The sequence below is a fragment of the Nomascus leucogenys genome, chromosome X, assembly GCF_006542625.1.
Source record: "Nomascus leucogenys isolate Asia chromosome X, Asia_NLE_v1, whole genome shotgun sequence".
NCBI lineage: Eukaryota > Metazoa > Chordata > Mammalia > Primates > Hylobatidae > Nomascus > Nomascus leucogenys.
In genome coordinates, this window is record NC_044406.1 from 44,871,232 (window position 1) to 44,881,905 (window position 10,674).

Below are 10,674 nucleotides of genomic sequence, written 5' to 3' on the forward strand. Positions count from 1 at the left end.
TTTATATTACATTCGTATTCATGGGAAGAAAATCTCTGCCAAGACAAAAAAAAAAAAAAAAACCTCTTAGAAAACCGTTTGAATGCTGCCTCAAAAACTGCAAATGGGCACTTCTGCCCTTCCCCTGCTGAGACCACAAAGAGGGCTCTCAGGAACATAGAGAAAATGTATGAATGGTTAAACCTTATTTAAAATCAGCCTAATTTCCCCAGTGATAGGGTCCGCAAATTGTTGATGCTCGAGTCAATAAGTACAATCCCCTGCAACAGTACCAGAAGAAGGCCACCTGAACAAGAACCTTGCTAAAACCTGATGTCCTGTCGAAGTGTGGTTTCCTAAAGGGATAATTTTTATATCAAAATGTATCAATTTCTTCAAAATAATCACAAAAATAACACTCTCCAAATATATGTGGACTGTAGAAGGGCTAAGAAGTTGATTTCATTTTGGCATTCTAGTGACTACAACCCAAAGTATGAGGCCATCATTCATCATCAGAGATGAACTGTAGGGTCAGAGAGAGCCAGGATGCCAACAGCAAGAATTCTCTATTCATCAAACTGGCCAAGATGAAAAAATGAAATCAAATCTATGTTATTGAAAGTCTGGGAAACAGACGCTCCAAGAAATTGCTGGTGGTAGTGAATGTTGGCCGACTTTGAAGAACATTACCTCTCAAAATGTACAAAGCATATACCTTTTGCTATATAAGGTCACTCTGCTATAGGAATTTTTCTGACAGATATACTCACATGTATGCAAATACAAGGACCCTACTAGAAATGCAATGAAATAGAGCACAAAACTATAACAACCAAATGCCCTACAGTATGGAACTAGGAGCTAGTTAAATATGTTATAATACATTCCTACCATGAAATACAATATAGTTATTAAAAAGAAGATGAAACGGGAAGATTTTCAAAGCAATAAGTGAAAAAAGTGCAGAACAATAAATAGAGTTCAATCCCATTTGTGTATTAAAAGGCTATATTTTTCTGCTGGAATTTGCATAAAACATTTCTAGACATATACTACAAGAAATGTTGTGGCTGCTTCTAGGAAGTGAGACTGGCAGGTATTTTATAAACTTCTATCCCGTTAAATTCTATTTTTGGCCGGGCACAGTGACTCACACCTGTAATCCTAGCACTTTGGGAGGCTGAGGCAGGCAGATCACCTGAGGTCAGGAGTTCGAGACCAGCCTGACCAACATGGAGAAACCCTGTCTCTACTAAAAATACAAAATTAGCTGGGCGTGGTGGTGCATGCCTGTAATCCCAGCTACTCGGGGGGGCTGAGGCAGGAGAATTGCTTGAACCCAGGAGGTGTAGGTTGCGGTGAGCCGAGATCGTGCCATTGCACTCCAGCCTGGCAAGAGCAAAACTCTGCCTCAAAAAAAAATTTCTATTTTTACCACATGCTTATGTTATTTCTACAATTTTTTTTTTTTCTGAGACAGAGTCTCGCTCTGTCGCCCAGGCTAGAGTGCAGTGGCGTGATCTCAGCTCACTGCAACCTCTGCCTCCTGGGTTCAAGCAATTCTCGTGCCTCAGCCTCCTGAGTAGCTGGGATTACAGGCATGCGCCACCATGCCTGGCTAATTTTTGTATTTTTAGTAGAGACAGGGTTTCACCATGTTGGTCAGGCTGGTCTCGAACTCCTGACCTTGTGATCCACCTGCCTCGGCCTCCCAAAGTGCTGAGATTACAGGCATGAGCCACTGCACCCGGCCCTTATTTATTTATTATTATTATTATTATTATTATTATTATTATTTTGGAGACACAGTCTGGCTCTATCGCCCAGGCTGGAGTGCAATGGCGCAATCTCAGCTCACTGCAACCTTTGCCTCCAGGGTTCAAGTGATTCTTCTGCCTTAGCCTCCTGAGTAGCTGGGACTACAGGTGCCCACCACCACGCCCGGATAATTTTTGTATTTTTAGTAGAGATGGGGTTTCACTATGTTGGTCAGGCTGATCTCGAACTCCTGACCTCAAGTGATCCGCCCGCCTCAGCTTCCCAAAGTGCTGAGATTACAGGCATGGGCCACCATGCCTAGCCCGGAAATCCTTTTAATTTGACTTCCTCTTCTTATTGGTAAGAACACTAAAGCTGAAAAGGTTTAGGGACTTGCCAAAGGTCAATTAAGTAGTAACCAGGAGAGGCAGGCCCTGATGCCTGGGTTCCCATGCCGTAATTCAAAAACTGACTTCATATAGAAAGCAAGGAATGACTGTTACTACTTTATGTCCATCCCTTGCTTTGTAGGACCAGCCTCCTTCCCTGTTCACTCATCAGACTTGACAAGTCTTGACTTTTCCTTAACACCGTATCCATCAGCTGAGGGGTCCTGCCAGGGAAGGCAGGCCCAAATGGGAGCTCTGAGAATGCCTTGATCAAAGGTAGCATTAACCTCACAAGGAGCAATAATGATTTGGACATGGATGTATTTTTAAAAATTGTTCACACCTTATTGCAGCCCTGCTACTCAGGTACCTATCCATGTGCACACACACATGCGCACACACACACACCATCCTAACTTCCAGCTCTCTGGCTCAAACCTAGCACCCAGGTTGATATGCTATTAGGAGTCTGAAGAAATTTTGTTGAATGAGAAATTCTATATAGGAGCAATGTTTCAAAAATGCCCATTCTGGGCCGGGCGCGGTAGCTCACACCTATTAGCGCTTTGGGAGGCCGAGGTGGGTGGATCATGAGGTCAAGAGATCGAGACCATCCTGGCCAACATGGTGAAACCCCATCTTTACTAAAAATACAAAAAAATTAGCTGGGCGTGGTGGCACACACCTGTAGTCCCAGCTACTCGGGAGGCTGAGGCAGGAGAATTGCTTGAACCTGGGAGGCAGAGGTTGCAGTGAGCCGAGATCACACCACTGCACTCCAGCTTGGCAACAGAGCAAGACTCCATCTCAAAAAAAAAAATAAATAAAATGCCCATTCTTTAGCAGTCTGTGTGTAAGCAACAGCTTCACTTTTCAGTGATATTTATTTATCTGTTGAGACAGGATCTCTCCCTGTCATCCAGGCTAGAGTGCAGTGGCACGATCACAGCTCATTGCAGCCTCGACTTCTTGGGCTCAAGCGATCCTCCTACCTCACCCTCTCAAGTAGCTGGGACTACAGATGTGCACCACTACCCCCAGCTACTTTAAAAAAAATTGTAAAGATGGGGTGGGGGTGTCTCACTATGTTGCCTAAGCTGGTCTTGAACTCCTGGCCTCAAGTGATCTTCCTGCCTCAGCATCCCAAAGTTCTGGGATTACAGGTGTGAGCTACTGCACTCGGCCTCAGTGATATTTATACATAAGCCTATATAAAAAGTTTGGGGCCCAGTTTCCTGATTAAAATAGAAAGATTTTCAAAATGATTTGGTGGTAGTTGATCATTTCTTTTCCTGTTTACATGATTTCCTTAGAAAGAAAGCTTCCTGATTGTTAGGGTTCAAATTACAGGGTGTTTGCCTTCTTTCCTAATTTCTTTCAAAGGATGCATATGTCATGTCAAGAGCAAAGATCAAGGTGCCTTAAATGCCTAGCAGGATGAAACTTCGGGATCTACCAAGGGCAGACATTAAAGGGAGACATGCTGAAAAGGACAGGATACCACATCAGTCTGTCCAGAACAGTGGTGGATAGTATACAATGATGGATTATTAGACAATGAGCTACAGACAACAAAGCATTTGAAGGCATGTGAGAGGGTGATAAATGGACTCATGTATAATTGAGGGCATTTTCCCCTTTCCATAATAACACTCTACATCTGCTTGGCACTTCATAGCTCCAAGTTCTTTCACATAAATTACCGTGGCAAGCAGTTCAATGCTCATCAACAGCCCTTTATTCCCCATCCTGATCTTGTTCCGGTGGCAGCCTTCTGGTCCCATCTGGCCCAGGGGATGAACCATGACTGGTCCGAGCCAGAGGTTCTCAGCTTTGGCTATACAGTAGGATCATCTGGGGAGCTTTTCAAACATCCCAGTGCCTGGGTCTCGGGGCTCCACTCCAGACTACTTAAATCAGAATCTCTGGGGGTGGAGCTCAGGCATTGGCATTAAAAAAATATACAAAAAAGCTCCTCAGGTAAATGTAATGTTCAGCCAGGGCTGAGAACTGCTGGTCTAAGCCAATCGCAATCCTCCCATTCCCTTTCACCAATGATTGGGCTAGGGCAGGCTGTATAACCCAGTTTTAGCTAATGAGACATAAAGGGACGTCGGCTGGTAAAGGGGGTTCTGGGAAAGCTTTTACAATTTATTAAGGCTGGGTGCAGTGATTCACATCCATAATCCCAGCACTTTGAGAGGCCGAGGCAGGCAGATCGCTTGAGCTCAGGAGTACAAGACTAACCTGGGCAACACAGTGAGAGCCCCCACTCCCCGCCCATCCCCATTCTTTGCAAAAAAAAAAATTTTTTTTAATGAGATAGAGTGGTGGTGTGCACCTGTAGTCCCAGCTACTTGGGAGGCTGAGGTGGGAGGATTGCTTAACCCTGGGAAATTGAGGCTACAGTGAGCCATGACACTGCACTCCAGCCTGGGTGAAGGAGTAGATGTGGTGGTATGCACCTGTGGGCCCAGATGCTTGGGAGGCTGAGGTGGGAGGATCACTTGAGCCTGGGAGGAGGAAATTGCAGTGAGCCAAGATCACACCACTGTACTCCAGCCTGGGTGACAGAGTAAGAGCTGCCACTCAAAAAAAAAAAAAAAAAAAAAAAAAAAAAGAGCATGGCAGGAGGAAAAACCCCTCCACCCCTTACCGGCTAGATAGCTTCCTTCCTTTCTGTATTTTAATAACCCTGTGTCGTTGTGTGAAGATGTTATGCTTGGAGCTGTGGCTACCATCTTGTGACAGTGGGAAGATAAGCCAGTGAATGAAAGTCAAGATGTAAAAGATAGGAAGGGCCTAGGTCCTTGGTGACTTGGTTCAGGGTGCTACGGCCCCCACCCAGACCAGAAAAAACTTCACTGACTCCCTCACTGCCAAATCCTGGCCATTGGGTATGGACCATCCAGAAGTTACTCAGGTTAATTCACATGTGGCCTCTCTCCTCAGTTGAGCCAAGGGCATCCTGAGATGCCCTATGGGGAGGATGGCTGTAAAGTTGTCGGCTTTCCTGTGTAGGCGCTGTCAGCAGCTCAGGGATATTTTATTTGTTCAGTGGTTGGGACATATTAGTAATAAAGCTGAGTGTGTTTTCCACCTCATACTAGCCTGGCTGGAGTATCGGGGTGCTGCCAGGGAATGCCAAGGCGGGGGCCAGGTGAGGTATAAAAGAGAAGATTATGAGCTCTGGAGTCTAACACCAAACACTGTTCCACCCTCACCAGCCCAGGTATGACTTTGGGCAAATTACTTCTCTGAGTCTCGGATTCCTCATCTGGAAAACTGGTATAAATAATGATATATGTACAATGCCTAACTCAGTGCATGACACATAGCCCTTCGGTAAGGATCCCTCCCCCTCTCTTCTCCTCCCTCTTTAGAATAGAGTGTGACAAACTTTTGGAAAACCCATCAGTGCGTCGGCAGTAACGTTATCTTCCTAGGAACCAAGAATACAAGCATTGTAATCAATCCACTGATTGGTGGTAAGTGCCCAATGCGGGAGGAAGGACTCAGCCACTAAACTCTGGAAGAGCCTAAAGCTTGCTCCCAGATGTCCCTGCAGCCCTGCAAAGGAAGCCCCATCGGCCTTCCAAACAGCAACACCAGTGTCTTCCCTCACAGTCACTGTCACCCACACAGACTCTAACTTCCTAGAGGGCAAAGACTGTCCTCTACCCTCCTCTCTATTCTCTTTAATGCTTCACCCCAGCCAGTACTCAAATAGATGTTAGTAAAAACGAAAAAAAAAAAAAAAAAAAGCAAAAGTTTCTTGGAGATTGTCATGTCTTAAAGCCATAAAATGCACAGCATTCCGCCCAGGGGAGGAGTTCCCTCAGGCCTGTGAAGAAGGGTTAGGGACAATTACTGTTACATCTGTAAATACAGGATCAGCAGATGAAAGGATGTTTTTGTTAAGATGTGACAAGTCACCCTGTGCCTTACCTTCCATCACTCAGGAAATCAGGAAAGAACACAGACTTCCTAGCAATTTCAGAAACTGACTAAGAAAACCATTTGATTACTGGGAGAAAAATTAGTTAGCCAGCTTCTGAAATCACTCTGAAACCCTGGTTCTGTAACAACAACAAAATCCCTCTTCATTAATATCTTCAACGTTTGTCCTCAGAGCTTCATCTCAGGGGAATGCTGAATTACACTATAAAATAATGAATGGAAACTTAACTCACTTCCGCCCACCCAGCACTGCTTTTCCTCCTCCTCTGGACTGACTGCACAGTGCAGAAGGTGGCACCCTTCCAACTCACACAAAGTTTGGGGAAACACACTCCCATGTCACTAAGTAGACTCCTATGGTCAGCACTGTGCAGAACAAACCCTTCCCTCAGGCCATACACTGACTCACACAGAACACATTTTGAGACTGTTTAAGCCTCACTTTAGCATCTTCAGATATACAGAGAAAAAACAAAAAACAAAAATGAAAAAACAAAAAAGAGGGGGCAGTGTCTTTTCACAAAGCTCCTCCTGCAGTCACAAACTGCTACTGCCAATTGAAGGCTCCATCTGTCAAACGGATGGGGTGGAGTGGGGGACACCCAACCCTGAGGTCTTGTGGACACTAGAGGAAGCTGACCAGGCAGCTTTTGTGACCTGATGTGAATGGGATATGGTCAAATATCCTGCAAATGCCAGCTACAGGGAGAAGGGGGAAGGGAGAAGAGGAGGGGAAGGGGGAGGAAGAGGAAGAGGGGGAGAGGGGAAATGAGAGAGGGAAGGAGGGGGAGGGGAGACGGAGAGGCGCACATGAGCCAGGGGAAAGCAAATCTATTCACTACACAAGCGCCTGAGACACACAATGTGCAAGAAGTGTTGCAAGAACCGCCTGACTGTGCCTGCATGTTTGGAAGCTCAGGAGAAAAGCCCTGGAGCCTGCGCATAAAACAGATAGAGAAGAAACATGAAACAGAAAGATTAGGGATAGGTAAGGTTAGAATCAATGCCTTTCCACCAAACTCTCTGCTTTTGGCTTTCTCTGTGCCTGTAAACACCATTGCAAAGTCTCCTCACAGGACAAACTGGCATCAAGATAACTCCATAATCATCAACCTCAAATGGTTTCCGAAATCTGTACTCCACATGTCAATTCCCAGTCTCACGGCTCATTATGACTATTTCAAACCTTCTCTACTCTCCTCAGCCCTCTGAAACCTCCTACTTCATAGGAGTAGGAGGCGCGAGGCTAAGCTGGAGATTCCGATGAATCTACCAAATTCTACGAGCAGGACTTTCCCATCCTCTTGGACCTGATCTGATAGAATGGGATCCAGCATGGTACCCTCCCCCCTACACCTCCCCTCCCCAGGCCATTCCAGGCTCCCGGAAGACCAGTCCCGGTCCCTGCCTTGCCCCGGGCCACCTTACCCGGATCCGTGCCGGGGACAGGGATGGGAGGCTACGTAGCGCCGTCGGCATCCATCTCCAGCGGCGTCTCCCGGTCCCTGGGCGGCTCCGCGTCGCCTTCCTCTCCGCTGCGAGGGTAGGCGAGCAGACGCATGGCTGGAGCGCAGGCGGCCTCCACCTGGCGCACCTGCTCTCGGCTCAGGCGCTCGCGCCAGGCGTGCACCGCCTCCCGGGCGTCGCGCGCTGACAGGTGGAAGGGCCGGTCGGCGCCGTAGGCCGCTCCGCGAGTCATGTTGAGCGCGAAGGCATCGAGCGCTGCGAGCGCGCGTAGCCCGGAGAAGCGCAGCAGGCGGCGCAGCTGGGTGCGTGGCTGCCGCACCAGGTCCTCATAGCGCAGCCTCAGGTAGCGGCGCCGCAGCCAGGCGGGCGCACCGCGCGCGAAAAGCAGATCGCGCAGCCAGGCTTCGCAGATCACCTCGAGCGCACCGGTCAGGAAGAAATCAGCGCGCGGCGCGGCGGGCAGCGCGCGAGACTGGCCCCCGGGGCGAGCACCCACGCCGTGCGCCAGCAGCACACGGTGGAAGCGGTCGCCCCTCTGGCGGGTGCGCAGCACCTGGATGCTCTCGCGCAGCAGTCCCTGCCTAGACTTGAGGCGCGAGTTGTGCACCGCCCTCGGGTCGCGGAAAAGCTGCACCACCTTCAGGTTGAGGCCTGGGTCACGCAACAGGGGCACCAGAACGCCCAGATCGAGCAGGCGCACGTCCTTGATGACCACCACCGGGTACTTTCGGCACTCGGCCTCCAGGGCGCGTATCGCCACGGGTGGGCAGCTGCGCTCGCAGGCGGTGTCCTCGACGAGGCCCACCTCGGCCCGGGCACGGGGTGCGCCAGGACACAGTGGCGGCGAGCAGATGACCTTGTTAGTCCGCCAGCGGAAGAGGGCGGCCGTGGTAAGATTGGCCGTGTCCGGGGCGCGCGCAGCGGGGTCCCCCGGCGGCGCGTACAGCCGCAGCACGGAGAAGTCGCAGCGGAAGAGCGAACGCAGCATGTCGCGCAGCGCGCCCTGCAAGCTCTCGGCGTCGCCCGGATACAGCGCCTGCCATAGATGCCACATGGGCTCATACAAGTAGAAAACGTCCGGGTGCTGGTTAAAGAGTTCGCCCAGGAAGGACGAGCCGGTGCGCCAGGTGGCATGCACGTAGATGTGCTGCTTCTCGCGAGACACCGCCTCCCCGACAGCGCCGCTGAGGTTGCTTGGGGACCGAGGGGACTGGTTCGCGCCCCCTTCCGCGGCGGCCCGCGCCTCCGCGCCCTGCTCGCGTTCGCCGGCCGCCGCCGCCTCCAGGCTCCACACTCCCAGGCTGCGCTGCAGGCCGGGGCAGTGCTCGGCGCCCTTGTCCCCGTCGCGGCCGCCGTCCAATACGGAGGGGACGAGCAACAGCACCAGCGTGTACAGCACCAACAGCAGCGCGAACTTGCAGTACTCTCGGCGTCGCCGCCGCCGGCCCTTCATCGTTCACCGACCCTCCAGAGCGGGTCGGGCGCCAGTCTTCTCCTGTTCCTCAGAAATCCCGTCCCAGGTCCGCTCCTGTGGCCTCTCCCGGCCCCTCTGCGCCGGGAGGAGCAGAGCCGCGGGGCCGCGCATCCACAAGGGGAAACTTGGAAGGCGGTGGTGCTACTGACGGCGCCCCTGCCCTCTCGGCTCAGCCGCCGGAGAGCCGCCTATTGGCCGGCTTGGCAGCCGCCCGCCCCGCCTTTCTGCCCGCCTGGGTTCGCCCACGGCTCTGCCAGATCTGGGCGGGGCTGTAGCGGGGCTGGGACGCCGGCTCACGGAGCCAGACCCCCACCTTTCCCCAAACCCTCCGTAATGAAGTCTTCATCAATGACTTCAGGCAAAGGAGGGGCCTGTGTGTACAGAATGTATCCAGTAAAGGGCCATAGACCCCACCCGGAGAAGGCCACTGCCTCTTCTGTTTTATGTCCCCTGCCTAGCCATCGCTATCCTAGGCAGATAACCACTCGCCACTATCTGCATCCAGCGCCCCCATCAGCCCTGGAGTGGATGTTACTGAGTTCTGGACTAAAAGATACAAGATTGTATGTGGCAGAGTGGTCCAGGGCGGTTGGAGATACTACTGCATTCACGCAGCACATTTCATAAAGTCTAGCCTTTGTGAAATTGTAAGTGTTGTGTTCCTTAGGGTTTCACCAGCTGATGGGCTCTGCACATTTTACCAATACTCTGGGGCCCAGTTTGGTCATTTGTAAAATGTGAATAATTCTTAGTACCCATGTACCTCCTGGGATTGTGAGATTTGGGGGTTGTTACCACAGTATAACCCAGCCTGTTCTGGCACCTATGAGCAAAAGACATTTACAGAATCAAAGTGGTAGAATGGTGACCTTTCTCAGGAGCTTGGTGTTTAAAAGGACCCGTAAGAAGAAATGTGTACCCAAAGATAGATGAAAAAGGGACAGGAAGTCCAACAGGCAGATGAAGACTAGAGTTACTAAAATTCAAAACAGAACCAAAAAAGATATGTTTTGCTCTGTTTCATCAGGCTAATGAATAAGGAACTGAGAGCTTCCTTTCACCAGCTTGGGGAAGGTGTTGTAAAGTTAATAAAACATAGAAAGCATATCTACTTATCTCCACCAGGGGAAGGTGTTCAGATTGGAAGAGTGAGAACATCTGCAATGCTCTCCGCTGGTCTTTTTCATCACGGAAGCTACTCCACCTGTGAAACCACTGACTCAAGCATTTCGTTTTCTTTCCACAATTCCCCTCTTCTTCCAGCCAGTTGTTCAAATCTTCCCTATTCTCCAACCTCCACTTTTTGACCACCACCCCCACTTTCTTCTCAATTTTTCATATTCAGCTGAAAGATGCCATACCATTATTTTAATAACACTCCCTCCAATAAGCTAAACTCATGTGCCCTCTGCCTTTTCATTACTCATCTAGCAAAATCCCCCAAACCCTGCTTTTGGCTTTCTCTGTGCCTGCAAACATCACTGCAAAACATTTCTCCACAGGTGTGAGCCAGGCACAGTGGCTCACGCCTGTAATCTCAGCACTTTGGGAGCCCACAGAACAGATTGGCATCAAGATAACTTCATAATCATCAACCTGAAATGGTTGCTGAAATCTTATGTTCTTCATGTCACTTCCCAGTCT

General features: G+C 49.9%; 1 protein-coding gene across 2 annotated transcripts in view; it reads right to left on the reverse strand.

Annotated features, from left to right (window-relative positions):
* Positions 1 to 9,217, reverse strand: part of CHST7 (carbohydrate sulfotransferase 7) — a 194,258-nt gene extending 185,041 nt beyond the window's left edge. For both annotated transcript variants that reach the window (XM_030806703.1, XM_003271033.4), the window contains exon 1: positions 7,518 to 9,217. In XM_030806703.1, the coding sequence (XP_030662563.1) occupies positions 7,549 to 9,009 (1,461 nt within the window). In that variant the 5' untranslated portion in view covers positions 9,010 to 9,217 and the 3' untranslated portion in view covers positions 7,518 to 7,548. The remainder of the gene's footprint in view (positions 1 to 7,517) is intronic.
* Between the last annotated feature and the right edge of the window lie 1,457 nt (positions 9,218 to 10,674).